Source organism: Drosophila mauritiana, chromosome 2L, assembly GCF_004382145.1.
Source record: "Drosophila mauritiana strain mau12 chromosome 2L, ASM438214v1, whole genome shotgun sequence".
In the NCBI taxonomy this organism is placed as follows: Eukaryota; Metazoa; Arthropoda; class Insecta; order Diptera; family Drosophilidae; genus Drosophila; species Drosophila mauritiana.
This window is the reverse complement of record NC_046667.1, coordinates 20524912-20546340: the sequence shown is the minus strand read 5'-3', so window position 1 is coordinate 20546340 and position 21429 is coordinate 20524912. Positions and strand designations below refer to the sequence as shown.

Sequence of the window (21429 nt, the reverse complement as noted above, 5' to 3'; positions counted from 1 at the left end):
TAATATAAATATCATCAAGATGTCTAGTTTAGATTAGGAATAAAAACGAAATTAAGGAAGTACACCATAACCACATAAGTATGAAAAACAACAGTAACAAATGGTAGCCACATTTTCAAATGTTTAGCACGTTAAATATTCTTTTTACACCTACAGTCATGGTCAAAATTATTTTCACAAAGTGCATTTTTGTGCATGGGTCACAAACAGTTGCTTGTGCAGCAAGTGGGGGGAGGTGAAATGCAAAAAAGCTTTTGCTTTTGCAAATTCAAACCTATGCAGAGTCAGATGAAAGAAGAATTGAAAAAATAACTGTTCCTATGCGCAAGGAAGAGGCAAATGAAGAGATCTTTATCAGTTGTCAGAAGTATTTGCACACGGTTTCGTCGCATCACAATTATTTTCACAACGCAATTTCTTCCTCAGTGATTGGTTTAGAGTGACAAGTGCCGGTTTGTTTGCTTAAATACATTTAAATTATTGAATAAAAATTAGATTTAATCATTTTCCTATTACAGTTAAAATGCCCAAAACAAAAGAGTTAACAGTTGAGGCGCGGGCTGGTATTGTTGCTAGGTTTAAAGCCGGTACACCTGCGGCCAAAATAGCTGAAATATATCAAATTTCGCGTAGAACTGTCTACTACTTAATAAAAAAGTTTGATACAGTTGGCACATTAAAAAATAAAAAAAGATCAGGCCGAAAACCTGTGCTGGACCAAAGGCAATGCAGGCAAATACTTGGAGTTGTGGCGAAGAATCTTAGTGCCAGTCCGGTAAAAATTGCCTTAGAATCAAAAAATACAATTGGCAAACAAGTTAGTAGTTCTACAATTCGTCGCAGGCTAAAAGAAGCTGATTTTAAGACATACGTTGTTCGCAAAACGATTGAGATCACACCAACCAACAAAACAAAACGTCTTCGATTTGCGTTGGAATATGTTAAGAAGCCTCTTGACTTTTGGTTTAATATTTTATGGACTGATGAGTCTGCATTTCAGTACCAGGGGTCATACAGCAAGCATTTTATGCATTTGAACAATAATCAAAAGCATTTGGCAGCCCAGCCAACCAATAGATTTGGTGGGGGCACAGTCATGTTTTGGGGATGTCTTTCCTATTATGGATTCGGAGACTTGGTACCGATAGAAGGAACTTTAAATCAGAACGGATACCTTCTTATCTTAAACAACCATGCTTTTACGTCTGGAAATAGACTTTTTCCAACTACTGAATGGATTCTTCAGCAGGACAATGCTCCATGCCATAAGGGTAGGATACCAACAAAATTTTTAAACGACCTTAATCTGGCGGTTCTTCCGTGGCCCCCCAAAGCCCAGACCTTAATATCATTGAAAACGTTTGGGCTTTTATTAAAAACCAACGAACTATTGATAAAAATAGAAAACGAGAGGGAGCCATTATTGAAATAGCGGAGATTTGGTCCAAATTGACATTAGAATTTGCACAAACTTTGGTAAGGTCAATACCAAAAAGACTTCAAGCAGTTATTGATGCCAAAGGTGGTGTTACAAAATATTAGTATTGTATTTATATAAAATAAAGAAATTCTTATGTTGAAATTAGATGTTAAGCTGAAATTTACTAAATTAAGTTGAGTGAAAATACTTTTGAAGCGCAATAAACATGTGAAAATACTATTGACAACTTGCATGCATATTTTCTTTTGCTTTAAGCTTTGTACTATGAACCGTTATCTTTCGTATTTCTTTTCGACTACCTTCTGCATAGATCAAGCTAAGCGATAAGAACTATTTCAGGCAAATCGGACAACAACAAGAAGAAATATAACAAAAAGAAGTTGAAGTTTGCAAATATTGTGCGTTGTGAAAATACTTTTGACCACCTCTGTATACGGATTTTGCTCTTGCGGTATTAAGTAAAAGTGCATACAAATGTGTAGGTTACTTATAAAATGTAAAAACAAATCAATCAAGTATCTTAAGCTACCATTCTTGTATTTTATTTTCGGTACGAAGTAAAATTTATCATGGTAGATGGTAAAATCCATCTTTAAATATCATCTAGCTTCTTTTTAACGAGTCGAATGGAACCTAAAAGAATATTATATTCAAAGTTGTGAGATCTGGCATTTATCTGAGAAGGCGACCTTGACTTGTGCAAATGACTCCCGCAAGTTGTGCTAAAATTTGAAACAAACAAATGCGAGAAGCGGCTAAAATAAACAGTTAAGACGGCTTCAAGCCCGATTGGAGACCTTGTGGTAATCAACGAGATAAACATACGCATAGCAGCATAGAATCCAATCCTATCGAGAGTGTTCTATTTTCGGTGAAAAACTAAGAGCTAGTGAAGCTGGCTTTAGCAGCAATCTGTGAATTCGTCTAGAACGAAACGGGTTTTCTGTGGACAATCAAACGACAGACAGCGGTCATAAAAACCAAAACAATAAAATGCAAACTATCTCAACTTATACCAAGCCGTTTAATTCGAACGTGTGCACTTCAGCAAAGTATCTCTGGATTTTTTAGAGGTTGCTCTCCTCAAATCAACGACTCCGCGGATCGACCTTCTGACCAACTTTAACCGACGTTGGTCATATTTTTTCGGATGTTTGGCCTCTTTACTTGTGATTTATTTACTAATTCAAGTAAAAATAAAGTTTCTTCTATTTTTGGCAAAGGCTACCTTGTCCGGTTTATAAATAAAGTTTTGGCGAAATTTATTAGTGTTTCAATCCGCCTACTATACTTTGATTGGGTTAAGATCTGTCTTACTTCGTACATCTGTTACTATATTGAATCAATACCATACCATCAATTTTCTTACAACATCTTACATAGGTTTCAGGCATGACAGATGTTCACGATAAGACTTTAGAGCATTTATGTTAATTGAAATCAAAGACAGAGACAATATAATCAAAATTCAATGTCATTTCGGCTTCATTTGGCTTTTTCTTCGGCGGGCTTTGGGAATGTTGCTCTATGAAGTCGGAAGTTGTTGGTCAGGTTTACAAATAGCACTTTATTGGAAGAAAAAAATTATGATTTACTGTGTGGCAGATCAATGGTTAACAGACTCGTCGAGATTTGTTTTCTCATATGTTAAAAGTTTATGTCAAATCGACATTAATATTCCGAAAAACAGTTTAAACGCATGCTAGTTTTGACGTAGTAATTAACATATAGTCGTTAACATATTAATTCTTATGACTCACTTACTATGCTAGTAAGAATATATAAACTGAGAATAATAATATAAGCTTGTTAACTAAATAGTGTTAGCTAATTGCAAATAGTTTATAACTGCAGCTGCAAACGAATGTAATTTGGTAGGCTTAAACGTTCAAAGTGAACTGATGTTGATCGTTAAAAATTAACTTTACATAAGTATATTTAATATACTTTAACGAACATTAGTTCCTCAAACAATAGAACCGGTATTATTGAGTCCCCAAATCCACAAAATTCTACAAGATCTGCAACGCAATTCGCGGGAACTAAGAACTAAAAAAGCCCGATATTCTTAACGAGAATCCCCTGAAGCATTTCAAATTTGCAAATAACCAAGAAATATCAAATACTTCAGAAGGCGAAGCGCAATTAGCACCACACAAATGAGATTCCCAAGACTCAAAAAAAATTGTTTACGGTAGCCAATCGATGACCTTGACGCCATATGATTTTTAGCCAATAATTATCGTGCTCCTTATTGTAGTCAGATAAATCATAATTAATAATAACAAGCGAGGCTTAGGCTGTTCTGGCCAAATGGGCCATCATCGCCGGCATAGGAAATGTGAACAGCATAATGTCCAAGTCATCGGATAACACATGGCACAAAACACGTTCGTTTTCGGTCATTACGAAACACTAACCGGAAGTCAGATGCTAAAACCAGAATTCTGATAGGAAGTAAAATAGGTTAACGTTCAGATTGGCGCTTGGCTTTCAAGACTCACCTTTGTGCTGGTTCTAACGGGTTTTTCGCGAAGGCTACCTGTTGATTCATTGGCGATTGTCTGACTCTATCACGGGGTTCTTTTGGCCAACACAATCTCTGTGTGTTTCAGCTTGGACGCGGACTCGGATTTGGCCAGAGTGCAGCTTATATTTCGCTTTCGGTCAACAGGGCACGAGGTTGAAATCTCGAAAAAGTCGAAAACATGCGCGCAGACCTGCTCGCTTTTGATGGCACAGAACAAATAGAAAATTGTTGTTTTGGGTTTAATTATGGCGGAAATTGGCAAGCGATAAATTGTGGAGATGCGATTAGGAAAAGGGAAATATTTTATTTTGGTGGCGTAGTGTTGTTGAAGCTACTATCGCACTGATTAAGCTGGGTATGTGCGGAGTTTGTCTTCCGGAGAAAGAATTAGACATATCTTTAATGGCTAATATTACTGATTAGAAACGTCAAATTTCATTGTGAGTTCCTGTTAACGCCTAACGCTTATTATACCCGTTACTCGCAGAGTAGAAGAGTATACTAGATTCGTTAAAAAGTATGTAACAGACAGAAGAAAGCGTTCCCGACCATATAAAGTATATGTATATATTCTTCAGAATCGATGTCTGTCCGTCCGTATGAACGCTGAGATGCCAGGAACTATAAAAGATAGAAGGTAACGATAACGATTAGGAACACAGATTCTAGAGACATAGACGCAGCGCAAGTTTGTTGAACCGTGTCCCATGCTCTAACTCTAACGCCCACAAAGCGCCTAAAACTGACACGCCCACATCACAATATCTAATTTTTCATTTTATTATTTTGTTTCCAATTTCTACCGATAAATATATATTAAAATATCTCGTTTTGGAAGAAACTGGAGAATCTCGACTATAGCATTCTTGTTTTTAATCTGATGGGTAAGTAGCCTAAGTGTACCAGAGACCATGGTGGTGTTCAGTTTTCTGCACATAATGGGATACCCGACATTTAAACAATCACTATAGCACTGAAAAAGATGCCTCAAAACTTCAAATGGTTGGCAGGTCTGCCACCATTTTAGTTCAGTGATATACAAAGCGTTATTCAGTCTACATCAATTTTAATTGTGATTTTTTGGTAAAGATTGTTACGATAAAAATGGAAACCTCAAGCGAGTTAACTGAGAAAGAGCCACCTACCTACGACCACAAGCCGCGTCTGAACAAGGTGGCCCAAAAGTTTCTCGCCGATTTGGACGAGGAGCGGAAGCGATTGTCCGCGGAGTTTCCACTTTGCGCACTGCTAATCGCCGAGGGTAAAATAAATTCGGCCCTTTACAGGGTATTTTAATGGTACTAATCCCACATTGCAGCTGTAGACCGTGTCTACGGCACTGGTCGTATTCCCGGCAAGGAGTTATACGCAGAAGTGTACAACCAAAAGCCGATGAAGATTACCCAAAAGGTCTTTGTGCCCGTTAATCAGTATCCCAAGGTGGGTTTTGTACAATTAGCTGTCCCCTCCGTCCGCAAAATGAATCCTTACCCTTGCGCAGTTCAACTTCATTGGCAAGATCCTGGGGCCCAAGGGGAACTCGTTGCGTCGCCTTCAGGAGGAGACCCGGTGCAAGATTGCCATCAAGGGTCGCGGTTCGATGCGCGATCGTAACAAAGAGGAGCAGTTGCGCAGCACAGGTGACCCGAGATATGCCCATCTTCAGAAGAATCTCTTACTGGAGGTCAACACGGTGGCCACTCCGGCGGAGTGCTATGCCCGCATAGCCTACGCCCTGGCCGAGATCCGTAAGTATCTTATTCCAGACAAGAACGACGCCGTTTCGCACGAGCAGCTGCGCGAGCTGAAGGAAATGGATCCCGAGTCGGCCAAGAACAGTAACGGACTCTACCTGGAGGTCTACAGGTAATGGGGATCCCTCTGCATACCGATGTAACTTGACTTACTTGACAAGCGAGTTGAGCATGTGGTATACAAAGGCTTGATATTGGGCAAGAAGTAAAAATCTATTGTTATTTTGCAGATCTGTCCTCGACAAGAAGTTGGGAGGCAACAGCAATGGGGCTCTCACGTACATCAACCCGATTAAGCGAGTTGCGGGAAATCCACCCGAGTAAGTTACTTGTGAAGTATTATTTTGTATCATTTAATGACCCCACCAGTTCCTTGTTCTTAGAATCCTACCCAACTTGCGTTGAGCCAGCAACTAACATTTTGATCTTTATAGAGTCGGCGAACATCTTATGCCCCCCAGTCATCCGTCTACGAGCTATGAGTACAGGAAACGTAAGTATTTGGTAGTGGTAGGGTCCATTACATAAGATTGTTTTATGGGATGCATCTTTGACGGGAACTTGGGATTTAGATACGATTATTATCGAGTATTAACTGATAACAGTGAATGAGCAAGATCTCAGATCAAACTATATAATACACTAGAATGACTAATATTATAATATTATACAACGATTAACTTCTTTATAGTAATTACATACACGCATAAATTACTACTAATAATAATCAACCAATTTTATAGCACTTCCATTAATAATACCGGAAAACGCAGTGGCATATAAACGTCCATATCCGTATCTTACTGACATGAAATTTATGAGCGAACCGCCCATCAAGAACTATAAGCCCCAATTCTTGTAAACGGACTTACGTTATAAAATCCATGATGGGAGCACATTGAAAATACTTTAAACAAGATGGAAGCAGCTTTCAAAATGAATAAACATTAACATTTATAAAAACCGCACTTGCGCTATCAATTCCTACAAACAATATTAATCTTAATTATTTATTTGCTTAATTATGTTGAGCTGTTGGCATGCCTATTATGTTTAAATTATGATATCCTGCGTTTGTAATCTTCTATTATAACTTAAAAAACTAATAAAATAAAACTCATTGAATATTTTATAAATTCAATCCGATCTAACTATGCCCGATTTACAATCAATATATGAATTACCTAAATAAACAGTTATATATACAGTTATATATCTAAAAAAAAATTGGTAATAACATAAAACTTTACGAACTTATCACATCCTTTTATTAAATGAAGCGACGTGAAGATCGCATCAAGACATTTAAGGGCTTTTAAAAATAATTTAATAAACCATTATAATTTTATAAATGAACACGAAAGAACATTAAATAAACAGAGTTTGCATAACTAAAATATTTCAGGTTTTTAAGCAAAGTATTCGTTTTTATACCCGTTAAGAGGGTTTATAAGATTCGTCTCCGACCATATTATTCAGGATCAATAGCCGAGTAGATCTAGCCACATCCGTCCGTCTGCCTTCTGTCCGTATGCACGTCGAGATCTCAGGAACTAGAAAAGCTAGAAGGTTGCCACGCCCACTCAAAGGCCAACAAACCGCCCATATCTGCCACGCCAACATCGTTGAAGAATTTTTGGTGTTTTTTCTTAATTGAAATAGTCCTGTAAATTTTTATACATTCGCCAAAAAAAAGCATACACTTTTGAAAAAAATTTTATTTTTTTCTCATTTTATTTCCCAATATCCAAATCCCAGAAAAATGATGAAATTTCGCATTCACTCTTGCTGAGTAACGGGTACTATAGGTTTGTTCAGTTTAAATAGTAACGACTGTGTTTTTTGAAACCACCAGGCAACTCTGATTACCAAAGTCTAGACTGCCACTCTCTAAATTTCTCTCTCCAGAAAACAACCACTGAAACCTCAGAAGCCCAAAGGAACAGCTGAGTTCGCGCCTTTTCAACATTCCCTCCAGTCCCTTTCATCCGCATTTTTTCTCTCACTGCGCCTGCGTCAGAAGTGTCAAAAATCGTCGCGAAAAGCAGTAAAAAAATATAAATATACGGACGAAACAAAACTAGACGGACATAGAAGAATGCTGGCAGGTCCAGTACATGAATTTGCATTTGTTGGGAATTAATCGATTCAGTTCGTGCCGGTTGACCTGAAAGTCAAATTATATATTATATATGTACGCACATGTATTTGCAGGTAATAAAACCCAGCGGTGAACAAGTGGAGTTAAGTATGTTTAATATAGGCATAGAAAGTGAAAGAATTTCTTATTATTTCTGTGCCCAAAAGTGCTCGCATAATTCCGCAAATGGCCTTAAACATTTTTATCAGTTTCTTGACCCGCAAGACTTCTTGCTCAAAATGCAAATCGAAGTCTAAAAACGCACGCATACAAAACAAACGATATCAAGTCAAATAACTAAAACTTGCCTATTATGCAATCCGAAGATGTGACGAAATCTTTAAGAACGGCCAGCCATACACCATTTCATGCGATTAACATAACCTGTTTTTAATGAGAAAACAGCAAGAGACCAACTCTCGAACTTGGTAGCTTTGTACGAGTATGTGTGCGCAAAAGAAGGGGAAAGGAATACAAGGAATGAGCAGGAAAGAGAGCCGAAGTGCATTGCGATGTCGACAAGAAGGAAGAGGATATAAGTTGGCCAAAAGTGCATTTAACCAAATTTACGGGCAGTCGACTTTCATCCGAGGCACAAATAATGTACACTAAAATATGTCGGCTTTTGAGAGGAAAGTAACGGCTTGGTGATGAGTTACTGCGAAACTTGCATACGAGTTTAAAAAAAAATTCAAAATGATTATTGCTTATAAAATGCGTGCATTTCTTGTACAATTACCTTTTTTACCTTTTTTCCTCATCCAAGAATTGCGAAGTTCACATTTCGCTGTTTGGAATCAAAATAAGTCATATGCACACAGTTCCTTTATTGCAAGTAATATGCAAACACATAAATTCGAATTAGCAATTAGTAAGCGTAGGTCATTTCACTAAATGAATGAGCCACGTGGGAGGTGTTAACGATTTAAGGTGCTAATGCACTTTTACTCAGTCTTTATAACAAATATGCGTGTTGAAAGGGCCTCGAAGGTATACTCACCCCAGCTAAACTCTTAAAAACAATTCGAAAATGCATCACCCAAGCAGTGCAACTTATCTTTCGTGTTTCATAACGCTAATTAGCCCTGTTCACGCCGACCCTCTAATGCGCCGCGTGATAAATTTATGAAAAATACATAGCAGCATAAGTCTTGATTATTTTAAATAATTACACAAAGCAAAGGGGAAATAAATAGCCAAAAGCGAAGCGCAGCCGAAAGCAGCATAAGAACCGAGCCGCGAGCAAAACAAAAATAAGAAAAGTATTGTTAACTACGATAATCCCAGCCGAAGCTGCGGCTCAAGCGCGATGACGTCACAAGCGCGGCTTCGGCCGAGCGGCGAGCGGTAAGCAGCGCAGTCGACGTCGACGCCGGCTATATATCCAATAGCGCGCCAAAATAAGAAGTCGAAATTCATTCCTTTCGAGCCCACAACGTTCAAATTCGTTTGCTACGCTCACGAGAGCGGACGTGCAGTGCGGAAAAATCCGACGAAATCAGGCAAAGTCCCCAGATCCAAACTATATACGGAATAAGCAAACAAAAAACAAACTCAAAACAAAACCAAATTAATATAGCGCGTCTGCTGCTTGCGGTTGTGTTTCGTCTGCATTTAAATGAACGGGCAAAAACTGCGCGAAATTACATAAATCGAAAGCTAATTGAAACGAAAACCTGTGTCTTAGCGAAGTGTGATTAACCCAACTACCCGAAATCTAAACAGATCCAATTCGAATCGAGCAAATCCAGTGACAGTCTGTGCCGAAATGGAGAAAAACAACAACGAGCTGTCCGCCGAGAATGCGCAGATCCTGGCCAACGGACACGCCCACCCCAATGCCAATGGAGTGGTCCACCCTAAAAAGGAGGCAGTCGCTCCTGCTGCCGATGGCTGGCGTCAAGTCCTGTGGAATACCTGGGATGCCTTTGCGGACGTGGCCTGGTTCATCATCTGCTGCATTGGATACATCCTGCAGGCAAGTTAACTTAGTCAAGAAATTAACTGATAGAATGAACAAGTGATGTAACACTCAAAAGTCAGATTCAAAAAGATATCACAGCTCTCCAAACGGAGAATTCAATAAAAAGCTGCCTTTGACCTTCCTAGCGTTTTGATTTAATTAAGCAAAGCCAAAATTTGCGTCAGCTTTAATTATCAGCAAATAAAAAAACCCATAAACAAAAGGTTCCTAATTTCTGAGCGATCAAATGAAAGACCGTATTGTCGCTCGAAGTGCTGCATGCCCGAGACCTTCTCACTTTTGTTTAAAGCAGTTTAATAAAAACGGTTGGGCGATTGTTGAGACTCATTTGCTTCCTCAGCTCGAAGAATAATTTACCTTCGCGCTGCCTTTGCGCTTGATTAGCATCATTGTGCGATTTAGTAAGCGCATTTCACCTTCGGCACTCGGCCAAATGTGTCAAAGTTTTTGGGAGAATATAGCAGAGAATTCAGACAGTCTGGCCAAAATAACGAGCGCAGCGATTAACGTATTTAATTAGCAGCGGAAAGGATGTGATGTGTGTGTGATATATGGCCAAAGGTAATGGGCATTGCCGATGGCAGCACGTGTGGCGTTTAATTGGAACCGTGAAAGAGATTTAAGGCATTGAGATCCAGCGCAGACGGGTTTTCAGATCGTATCTGTGGACCCGAGGGAGGGGTTCTGGTGATTTAGGGACTGCCCGAGATGATGTAAAGCAGCCTGTGAACGATAATTTATTTTGACTTGCGAATTTGGCATCGAGATGCCATCGGGAAGAGAGGGGATTGGATGGCCGGAACCAGTTAGGAATTGAGTTATCATGTCCATGTTTAATCAAGGCCATAAACTAGCCTCGGATAATATGAACATGAGCTAGACGGTTGCACAAAAATATTAATTACTCAAACTCGATATTTGGAAAATAGAAATTATTCGTTACTTGAATTTGCGTTGCCAGAAACTATAATTATTAAAAACCTAGCTGAAATGATAATAATCCCAATTTTAAATGCTTGATTGGTCACATATCTAATTGATTTACCAGTTGAGTGAGAGTACAAACTCTGAGAACTACAACCATTAGGCCCATAGAGTCAATGAATCAGCTCATAGGCGCCAAAGATCGCTGGAAATTTGAAAATGGGGCCCAGACCCGTATCGGGCTCAAACTAACACTCTGACACGCTAAGTGGCTTTTAAATAACCAAAAATAAAAGACAATGAAAGCAATTTCAATTTTATTACGCAAGCCTTGGTTTGCGGTAATTATATTTTCACTTTACCGCAAAAAAGGTAAAAACCTTTTGTAGCCAGGGGTTAGTGAGATATGATCGTGATATATGTGTGGCACAACAGCCACTTCCATGGGTATTCCTCAGCTGCATGGGAGCGGGCCATAAAATTAGAGACGATTCGAAACTGTTGACACTAGCATGCCGAATGCAAAACCAGCGACTCAGAAAGTCAAATGAATTTGCATGTTAATTCACGGATTTGGTAAACGCTTAAATGATGATTCTAAACGCTATCCGCTTGACTTGCTCCTCAACGATAGTTGGCAGATGTGCAAACTGCACGCCGGTTGCTGTGATTGAATTAACAATCGGTTACTGGGGGGACGGACCCGTGGAGTATTATTAGCCCGATTTATGTCAATGCATTGCTGGCATGCATTTAACAAAAGACTTGGGCAACAAACTTGCGCTGGAAGTTCCACCTACAAGTCGGATCTTGGATGGGAGGAGAACTTATGTGGGCTCTGTTACACAGTTATAAATTTACTTTAAATTATGTTAATATAGTTTCTGATATGTTAATTATTTTTGGAATTATTTTCCATATGTTTATCATCCAAGAGCTTCACACCACACAACATTTTTAATGTTTCATACATTTGGGAATGGTTAGTTGAGCTCCGTTCCAAATACACGTTTACATCTAGCAATATTTGTATTCTTGAATCTGTGGCCAATAAGAATGAAAATGTCTCCCGACCAATTCGGAGCATATTTCTCCGAGTGCCGGCGGCGCATGTAATGAGAGTCAATTCAGCTGAGTTACTGCGCGCTGCCGAAGTCGCTGTCAACTGCGCGGCAGCGTTTGGCTTGTTGACCTAGTTCAACTTTTGCATTTTGCCGGTCCGTGGTGGCGGTGCTGGCCACTTGGAGAGCCTGTTTTATTAGCTAGCCGCAAGACCCACACATCCATCCACACACATCGCATTGTATTTGTGGTAACAACAACAGCCACCGCAATTTCGCGGGCACTCGTTGGCTCTTGTGTGTGCGTTGCAAACGCAAACGCAAACGCAATTGAAACCGAAAGTGTTTGCGGCCCCCCAAAAGGCAAATAGCTAAACACAATATCTTACTACTGGATGGGTTAGATCGCCTCTTCGCAAGCCGTGCAAGCCGCAAGTCGTTTGTTGGCTTAGAGATCGGGCCGGTTGCAGGTTCATAACCCGCATGCGGCCTTGTGCTTTCGACTGATTTACGCTGCCAGTGTGTGTGTCAGCCTGAAAAATGGGTTACTGGGCGGGGGATGTAATATGTACTCATGACAAGAAACAGAAAAGAAACTGTCTGGCTGGCCATCGTACATCATCGTAAAAACAACCTCAAGTTGTGGCAAGCAAGCACTTAAAATTATTTGAGGAAGCAAAATATTTTCATTAACTGCCTTGAGAACGAACTTTTACAAATTGAAATCCAATTTAACGTTCTTTGAATAGCTATAATTTTGAAAATATCAAATTAAATAAACAAGTTTTATAATCTTGTATATTCGATGTCTGTGTGTCCATATTATTTTAGTCGTATCTTTTATACTTTTATGGTATTGGTACTTTTACAATACCAAATACCAATACAAAATGCTGACTACCCGAAATAGCTTTAATTTTCACAGAACTGAAAATGACACTGCAAGTTCCCCTGTCTCAAAATAAATGTGCTTCGAGCTAATCACTCGACATATCCGTTGCAGCTGAGCTCGGCTTGGCAAATATCCGCTTTTGCAGACAAATTACAACGCAGCCACTCAATCCACAGGTGGCAGTAGCCGAGATCGCATAGAACTCGATTGTGCGATCTATGAGCGCGTGCCTCTTAGTCAAATACACTGCTAGAAACCTTTATTATGATGCTAATTTTTCACAAATCTATAAATGAATATCGCCATTGAAGGCCGTGCCGTCAACCGATGACAGCCATATAAAATCAGCAAAAAGCGCAAAGAAGCAAAACAACGATGAGAAGCCAGACATGAGCAAACAAAACTTAAAGTGCAAAATCATTGGCCAATTGGTCAGGCAGGCTGGAAACTTTCAAGTGTATAAGAGGGGGGCGGGGAGTGCAGACTACTCGATTCAAATGCAATACACAATGCTAAAGCTTAACGTTGCTGTGTTTGCTGCGTTTGTTGTCGGAGGGGTTCAATTTCAGGTTTATTATTATTTTCTGATGCCTTTGCACTTTTCAGGGGGTATCGCACTTTATTGTTTTGCTAAATAAATTAGGTCTCTGTAAAATTATTAAAATGAGTTTTTTTAATTAAATTTTTAAATATGTAAATTGTTTTTTGTTTGTTATATATAATGGGGGGATTTTTAATATAAAAGAACCTAAAGTTTTAGACGAATCGCAAAAATGTAAGTGTCTATTCTATCCCTCAAATCCTTTTTAGGAAGATAATTGATGTATGTATATCTTACACCTTAATACCATTTCAAGTATTATTTTACAATCTTATTGACTAAAATAAACTCTTAAAATTTGTATTTGACAATTCGTAGGGTATTATAGGTTAAGCAAACCGAATCTTCGATGCGCCTAATGTTGCTGCTGTTGCTTTTTTATTTTTATTGCAACTGTCGGTGTCTTGTTTTAAAGCGATTCGGCAAAGAAGGTCATTCGGAGGGGGGCTCAGAGAGGGGAAGGGCAAAGAGGCGGTCTGGCAGTCGACGTCTGCCAAGTGTTTGTGCATTGGCAACATTGCATTGGCGCTTACAATGTTTTGTGGCAAGTTCGTGCCTTAAGTCTTTTGTTTTGGCTCATTCGCGCAAAGTGCACTCAAAGCCACTTTGAGTTTTTCGCCCGACTCTCAACAAGTGGGCACATTTTGAGCCAATTTGGCCGACAGCAGGTGCGACTGTGTTCGATATCAAGCTTTTGGGGTTGGGCAAGAGGCCGCTAGCTTGTGGTATTCGGTTTCACTTTCGGCTGGCTCTAGAACCACGTTAACCACCTTAACCATGTTAGCCAGACATCGGCGACTTGGCTTGTTGATATTTTCGCAATTGTCTTGGTACCGAAAAAACTGAGAGAGCGAAACAAGTTTGTCCATTTGCTTTTGTCTGCAAACATTTGATTACTGGCTAAGAGCAAAGCTACCACAAATGATGATGGTAATATGATGGCGGGAATGGAAACAGCCCAGCCGGCTTAGCGCCTTAGAAGTCTGCGCGCGAAAGGAGCCTCAGATCCGGAGATCGTACGTTTGGCATTTAGTTTGCATATATTATGCAAGATTTTCGCAATCCCCAGACATGAGAGAACTCCAAAGCTATTTAACGGAGCCAATGAAGGGGGAAGATCGTGTTAATTAATGTTTAAATAGCTCTAATGAGCTAAACATTTTTCCATTTGTGCAACTGGGGTCAATTATGACTGGAGATCGGATTGCTAGTACTTGTTGTGTTGGTTGCAGCGACTTGGGAACTCTTCACACCTTTAAAAATCAAAGCAGTGATTTGTTCGCCATCGAAACTGCAAGGATCTGAAAATAATGAATTGAAAATCAAAATACAGAATTCAAAAATCTAACCTTCAAACGTTAATTATTTTTCGCTCTTTATAGTGGCTTTACTTTTAATTGCATTCATAATTAACTTGTATGATTTCTAAGCCCATAATGTACAGGCTTCCGTTACAAATAAAATAACCATTAATTAGTTTCAAACGGCAAAGACCTTTAAAAAATTTCCTACCAGGTAAATCAAATAAAAATCAGTTCATCCAAGATCAATCCGATCTGTGGCCTTCCGTGTGTTACAAAGGTCGAAGCGTTGAACCTTGACAATCACCAGAAAATCAGAAGACAGACAAAAACTAGCGTCAAATGCTGCGGGACCAATAAACCCACCTGAATGGACGCTGTGCTGACTCGGCAGGTTTTATGTCGGGGAAATATTTTCAGCAGACTAACAAATTCTCAAATGACACGGCCAAATTTTGAAACTTGTCTGCAAAATTTACATCTGTTGAATAAAAGTCTCGAAAAATTTCCGTGATCTCGAGCACCTCTTTCTCTTTCATTCTTGTCCACTTAATTCGATTTCAATTTGCATACTTTTGTCTTCTTATGCCACATCACAACATGAAAAGAAATCGCTGCTCCCATTATGTTGATTATCGTATTATGTATAAATTATAATTGCGTGCTTCCTGTCCTTCTTATTTGAGTTGAGCCGGGAAAAGAGCACATTGCCTGTTGAATTATGTGACAAAATGTCTGTCAACGAGCTGACAGCAGCAGCGTGGAAAGAAAAGGGCCAAAAGCAGCCCATCATCATTGTTGTCAGCGACTTTAGCCTGCACAAGTCGCCGGTAACAAGTTTCCTTTGATTAATTTTTGTATAATTTATGATAACATTTTTCGGGGAGACAGGAAAACGTTTGCAATAAAGAAATAAAGGGGAGTTTTTACTTTTCATACACCGAAAGCCATTTACTCTTGTATTTGTTTAGACATATTTAAAAAAAACACTACTTGCCATACAAACTAAACGTTTATCAAGTGATATTATTGTAAAAGATATCATGTTAAATGATATGAACAAATCTATGCTTCTACAGCTTTCAATCAAATATTTATTTATTTTCTTATACTATCCATTTTTACAATGGAAATATGTATAATATAGTATTGTCTTTATACAAAACTATTTATTAATCGGCTAAATAGATTTTGTTTAGGTCTACAAATTTATAAGTAGCGACATCATTATTTGAGTGTATCAAAAGCAACAAAGTTGCGACACATTGTTAATGTCAAAATAATTGGACACGCTTGCCGGACCGGGTTCGAACACGGGTTCAGTTTCAGGTGCAAAAGTACCATCCCAGAAAACCAGGTGCCCTGAGCGGATGGGGCGAATAGCTGGCGGCAAGTTCGCGTGTGGCATGAAAATTTATGGGATGCTCCCGCGTGCAACGCAGAAAGTGCTACTGTGCAACATGTAAAATATTAAGTTCGCCGCCTCAATCTTTTGTTTCGCCTTTCCCTTTCGAGCAATTTATGTTCGGCCGCCAGGGAGGCGCGATGGTCATAAATTTTGACAGCTTATTGACACTAAACGAGCGCATTAAGTTTTTCGTTTTTGCTGCAAATTTCTTGAACTACCTACATATATCAATTAATTGCGGGGCAATTGGGGTGAGCTGCTCGCCTCGCCCACTGCCGCCTTCAATAGGTTTTCCAAGGCAGCAAATTGCGGTCTATTAACACGCAGATGCCAAGTGGCAAAAGTTGTTTACAATTTTACACTTTGTTTGGACTTCCTTTGGGTATTGTGTAAGCTTTGAATTTGTCTCTATTTGCATACGCGTGACTCGTATCGGTTTTGGTGGGCCGACATACGTGTATACAGCAAATGAATGAGACGAGAAAACAAAAGACTTAGGCGACAAACTCATTTGCATAGCGTAGCATAGGAAAAAAGATAGCTATTTTATGGTATTGTTTTTTAAATTTACATATTTTGTATAATATTTGTTTAGACAATTATAGATTGCCTACGTGTTCAAAGAACTTTGGTGAATTTGCTATGTATTATTTGTTATTCTGAGTTATATCTGCTCATTAAAAATATGTCATATAATAATAGTAATCACAAGCATACAATACAAAAATACTAATATATTCATTTACGTATCCTTTGTAATTATTAGGAATGTATAGGATGAGATACATATATTACTCACACACCAACGATAAAAAGCCAATGAACTATATCAGACATAAGTGTTGCACGGAACCCTTGCCAAATTACTATTTAATTAACTTCGCTTGAAAATTAATGATAGCCCTCCTCTAATTAAATTCAATTTTCCGTCGCTTCCAGGATCTTTACTACATTGCCTTCGGCTATCCCGAAAAGGAGCTCAACACAGACATTGCACTGATCACAGGTGGTGGCAACGGACTTGGTCGCCTTCTGGCTGAGAGACTGGGAAAAATGGGAACCAAGGTCGTTATCTGGGACATCAACAAGAAGGGTGAGTCTTTGGATCACGCGACGTTCAAGAGGGTCATCAAATAATTTCATCATAATCCCTTCCTGGCAGGCATTGCGGAAACCGTCCAAATTGTCGAAGAGGCGGGTGGCTATTGCAAGGGCTATGTGGTGGATATATCCAAAAAGGAGGAGGTCTACAAGGCAGCCGATGTCATCAGAGACGAAGTCGGTGATGTAAGTATGCAGAAATAATACAAACGTTGGAGTTTTAATTCAATACTTGATTGTCTGGCCATTCCAAATACTACTTCATTTGAATTGGCTTTGGAATTCAATACATATTCGATATTCGACAATACTCGTATGAGTAAAGAAACATTTATTTTGTCCGTGCTATCTGTCGAATATTCAATGTATTGTCCATATTTCTCAACCCAGGGCGAAAGGCGGGAGGTGCGTGCGGGAATTGAAGCATAAAAGTCCAGTAATTGCTGTTTACAGTCGAGCGCCTAATGTGGCATCAGACTAGTCGTCATATAATTGTTTGCTGAGGGGCGTTTAATGGCCTTTATGCTGGCCAGAACCCAGCCTGCTTCTTGGGAGCGCGGAACACATGTAAGCCGGCACCATCCAAGACTTGCAACAGTGGCTGCCACACCCCGTAGCAACACATTTATGCATATTCATGTCATAAATTTAAGCCAAAGCCAGGGCGGAGAGGAGAAAATTTGTATGCATGAGCGCATCGTCATCGTTGCGGCAACCTTGAGAAATTGTTGCACATTACACAAACGGCGGCAAAAAATGCAGAAGCCAAGTCCAATCCGGTCTCCTACAAACTGGTTGCCATTTCGCATTCGATCTGCTCATTTATCACAATCTGGGGCAGTTCCAGGCATTGCAGCCATGCAAGTGAGCGATATTCAAAGTAATCCCCACATTTTTGCTTAAGCTCTTGCGACTTTTCGCGGTGGTATTTTAATCAATTTACTTGCTAATTATGGAAATGTTTTGTTGTTTCTACCTTTGTTCCTTCAATTAGAACTTTGTTCACATTTAATAGACACGATGAGTAGTCATGGTTGAGGAAGTTCATTAACTAAAGGGAGAGTAATGAGACAGAATATGTTAATCGAGAGAAGGTTTGTGTGGGCTTAGCTCTGATTTCGTTTATTTCTAGCTGGAGGTGCCTTGAATCACTTCCAATAAAAGTTTCCCATATTCACGGTCTCCAGAGTTCTCCATTTATAATCTTAAATTTTAGGTGATTGCCATCATTAAGATATTTCTCATGCATGTCCAGGTCAATTTCCAAAGTGTACTGAACTGCCGAAACCTCCAAATTATTTGCTAAAATTACGGCTATAGGAGAAAAACGATAGAAAAGTTGTTAAAATGATGTCAGAAACTCAAGCATAAAAGCAAGCAGCAAGAACACTTTTAAGGTAAAAAAAACAAAGCCATCATTTTGAACGAGTTATATAATTACGGCGGCAACATCGCTGAACCTGAAAGTCTGAAAAACTAAATAGAGATAAAAAGCAGTGGCTACAAAAAAGCAAAACAAAATTTAACTGCTTAGTAAGTCATGCGTTATGCAGATGACGCGTTGCTTTTTGCTGTCTTTTTTAGTTTTCAAATCTGTGGTTGTTTTCTTCTCAGTTTTACTATTGCTCGAAGCCCTCTGAAATATTACATTTAATATTTTTTAATGGCCTGGCGATGTTGTTGTTTGTCTTAATGGCTCGCCGCTGTTGTTGCTGCTTTTGCTTAATGCACGCCTCGTTAAATGTTTTTGCCCGGTTACAGCGGGGCAAATTTGAAATCGCTCATACGCAATGTATGACCTGCCCCTGCCCCACACACCACTTGCACTTGAACTCGCCCTCGAATGGGATCATTGTTGTGCACTTGTTGTTAACTTATTTAGCCACCAGCTGTAATCGGCTAGGTTTCAGGGGGACAAAGTGAGTTATAGTTGTTATTTAAGTTTTCAAGCATCTTACATTATTCGCAGTAAGACCTTGACATGCTCGACATTACGGTTGGCTGCCATTTGAAGGATTTCACTTTTTGGCAAGTGATTTCAAAAACTGACGATCGAATCTTACGAAACTTGTCCAAACTTGAAAAGCCTGATTGGCTTGGAAAAACTACCTTCGAAATATATATTTTTTGTGCAGATTGTAAATCAAATACTTTATGAATCAACCAAAGCGAATATCTTAGGCACACCTCTAAGGCGTTTACCAGTTAGATCATAAGTCGAGAAAAAAGTATTTATTTGTAGGCCTTTTGGAGTTTGTGGCATGACAAGAAGTTGAGCAATCTGCCAAATTTCAGTCAGATTCTTTGGCAGATAACGATTTAATTCCAATAAAATCAACTTTGGCCACTTTTCGTTTACATTGCAGATCACTCTGCTGATCAACAATGCGGGCGTTGTATCTGGGCTGCACCTTTTGGATACACCTGACCATCTGATCGAGCGATCGTTCAATGTGAATGTCATGGCACACTTTTGGGTAAGTCGCCGACGTCCATAAAACCACTTTGTGGCCAGAATGTGGATGCTAATGCCGGTGTTTCAATGTTGCAGACGACAAAAGCGTTTCTGCCCAAAATGATTGAGAATGATCGAGGACATATTGCCACGATCGCCTCGCTGGCCGGCCATGTGGGCATTAGCAAATTGGTCGATTACTGTGCGAGTAAATTCGCAGCGGTGAGTGTGCTTTATTTTCGCCCCTGCGATTCCCCTCCTGAGTTACCGATAATTACAGGTTGGCTTTGATGAGGCTTTGAGGCTGGAGCTGGAAGTCCTTGGACATACGAACATCCGAACCACCTGCATCTGCCCCTTCTTCATCCAGGCCACTGGCATGTTCGACGACGTGAATGCCAGGTGAGTACCAAAGCCACCATCCCGATCCAGATCCGGATCCCGACCCCCATCCACCTGAGCTGACGTTTTGACTGGGTAAATGATTGCAGATGGGTACCCACACTGAATCCCAACGATGTGGCCGATCGTGTCATTGCGGCCATCAGGAAGAACGAGAAACTGGCCGTCATTCCCGGTTTCCTGAAGGTCCTCCTCTCCTTCAAGTGGTATGTAAACAAACGAACTTTCGCCCCAGCCTAATAATGATAATTTGCCGCACTTAATTAGGCGCCATAATGGTTGTAAGGTGCTTGTAGGCCCCTAATGGGAAAAGCTTGACTTGAATATTTTAATTTGAGTTTATTTAATGCCGTGTTCGCTGTCGAGGGTGAAGTAAGCCATACGTGGCAGGGGGAAAGGGTGCAGGTGTTGCAGCTAATGTTGATTTAATGATGGGCTCTCTTTTGTCAGGGGAAATAACTAGCATTAAAAAAGAATACAGCATCTGCACAGTATTTTGTTAAAAAGCAAATCACTTGAAGTCACAAGAACTTGTTCCATCCAATGTCACATTTTGCAGTATCATGGGTAATATTCCAATGTTTAATAAAACCTTAATGTGCACTTTATGTGGCACTCCCAATAAAATGTAGGAAATCCGCGGTTTAAAGGCGTGACCACATCCCCATCTACCGCATCAGAAATAAAGATAAAATGCAGATCTAAGCAGGAGTGCTCTCCCGTCCAGTACACTCTTAAAAAAAAGGTGTCAGCAATGAAAGTAATATTCCTTTTAGGCCTGAAATACATATGGGTTTATTTAAACTACCACTGAGATATAAATAAATATTATATAAAATCAGATGTAAAAATTTACAAAACAAATTTCGATTGTTACCAATATTTTCTTTAGTCGAGCAAGAGAAAAGCCTTAGAGAAGGGTAGGTAGCCCCAACCCCAAATCATAGCCCACCCCGTCCACATTACCATGCCTAATGGCCTCGCTTTAATGTGTTTCTCCTAAATAATGTACAATATTTACCTTTGCCTGGGCCCACCTTTACTCACCCACCCTCCTTGTTTTTCGCAGGACCTTCCCCTGGGGCTGCGTGGGTGGCTTGCTGAAGCGACTGGTGCCCGACGCCTCCCCCCATGGCCTGCCCAGCTCCATAGCCGTTCCCGCCGTACCGCTGAACTCCAGTTCCAAGTCGACGGCCGCCGATATCGCCGCTTTGGATGCTGAGCTAAGTAGCGTTACTCTGCCGGCGAAGCCACCCTCGATGCTCATCCAAAGGACACCGTCGCTGGGGGAGCGAGTCCTTTGAGCGCCCAACACCAAGAGCACACCATCCACTGCTGTTGTTGTATTCACATTATTCTTTTTCCAACGTGGAGGTACGAGCATGTGTAATTGAATTTCGTGTTTTTGGCGCTTTGGCCGCGAGGAACCAATACT

General features: G+C 39.9%; 2 protein-coding genes across 4 annotated transcripts; both read left to right on the top strand.

The window, feature by feature from the left end:
- Nucleotides 1-5016: 5016 nt before the first annotated feature.
- On the top strand, nucleotides 5017-7696 carry LOC117142568 (KH domain-containing, RNA-binding, signal transduction-associated protein 2-like). 2 transcript variants are annotated; one of them, XM_033306636.1, is made up of 6 exons: nucleotides 5017-5232; nucleotides 5290-5411; nucleotides 5473-5837; nucleotides 5956-6045; nucleotides 6160-6218; nucleotides 7634-7696. In XM_033306636.1, exons 1-6 carry the CDS (start codon nucleotides 5076-5078, stop codon nucleotides 7645-7647), a joined length of 807 nt encoding a protein of 268 aa, XP_033162527.1. In that variant the 5' UTR covers nucleotides 5017-5075; the 3' UTR covers nucleotides 7648-7696. The 2 variants fall into 2 exon arrangements, with proteins under 2 accessions (XP_033162527.1, XP_033162516.1); XM_033306625.1 differs by lacking the exon at nucleotides 7634-7696 and adding an exon at nucleotides 6469-6794.
- A 47-nt stretch (nucleotides 7697-7743) lies between these two features.
- On the top strand, nucleotides 7744-21384 carry LOC117142551 (estradiol 17-beta-dehydrogenase 11). 2 transcript variants are annotated; one of them, XM_033306612.1, is made up of 8 exons: nucleotides 7744-7939; nucleotides 16976-17129; nucleotides 17199-17323; nucleotides 19504-19614; nucleotides 19689-19814; nucleotides 19873-19994; nucleotides 20084-20200; nucleotides 21064-21384. In XM_033306612.1, exons 1-8 carry the CDS (start codon nucleotides 7928-7930, stop codon nucleotides 21296-21298), a joined length of 1002 nt encoding a protein of 333 aa, XP_033162503.1. In that variant the 5' UTR covers nucleotides 7744-7927; the 3' UTR covers nucleotides 21299-21384. The 2 variants fall into 2 exon arrangements, with proteins under 2 accessions (XP_033162503.1, XP_033162495.1); XM_033306604.1 differs by lacking the exon at nucleotides 7744-7939 and adding an exon at nucleotides 9285-9843.
- Nucleotides 21385-21429: the final 45 nt, after the last annotated feature.

Coding starts and splice junctions, on each gene's coding strand:
- LOC117142568 (XM_033306625.1), top strand. CDS start 5,076: ATGGAAACCTCAAGCGAGTTAACTGAGAAAGAGCCACCTACCTACGAC. Junction 5,233..5,289: donor CGCACTGCTAATCGCCGAGG/GTAAAATAAATT, acceptor CCCACATTGCAG/CTGTAGACCGTGTCTACGGC. Junction 6,046..6,159: donor GTTGCGGGAAATCCACCCGA/GTAAGTTACTTG, acceptor TGATCTTTATAG/AGTCGGCGAACATCTTATGC.
- LOC117142551 (XM_033306604.1), top strand. CDS start 9,634: ATGGAGAAAAACAACAACGAGCTGTCCGCCGAGAATGCGCAGATCCTG. Junction 17,324..19,503: donor TCAGAGACGAAGTCGGTGAT/GTAAGTATGCAG, acceptor TTTACATTGCAG/ATCACTCTGCTGATCAACAA. Junction 19,615..19,688: donor ATGTCATGGCACACTTTTGG/GTAAGTCGCCGA, acceptor TCAATGTTGCAG/ACGACAAAAGCGTTTCTGCC.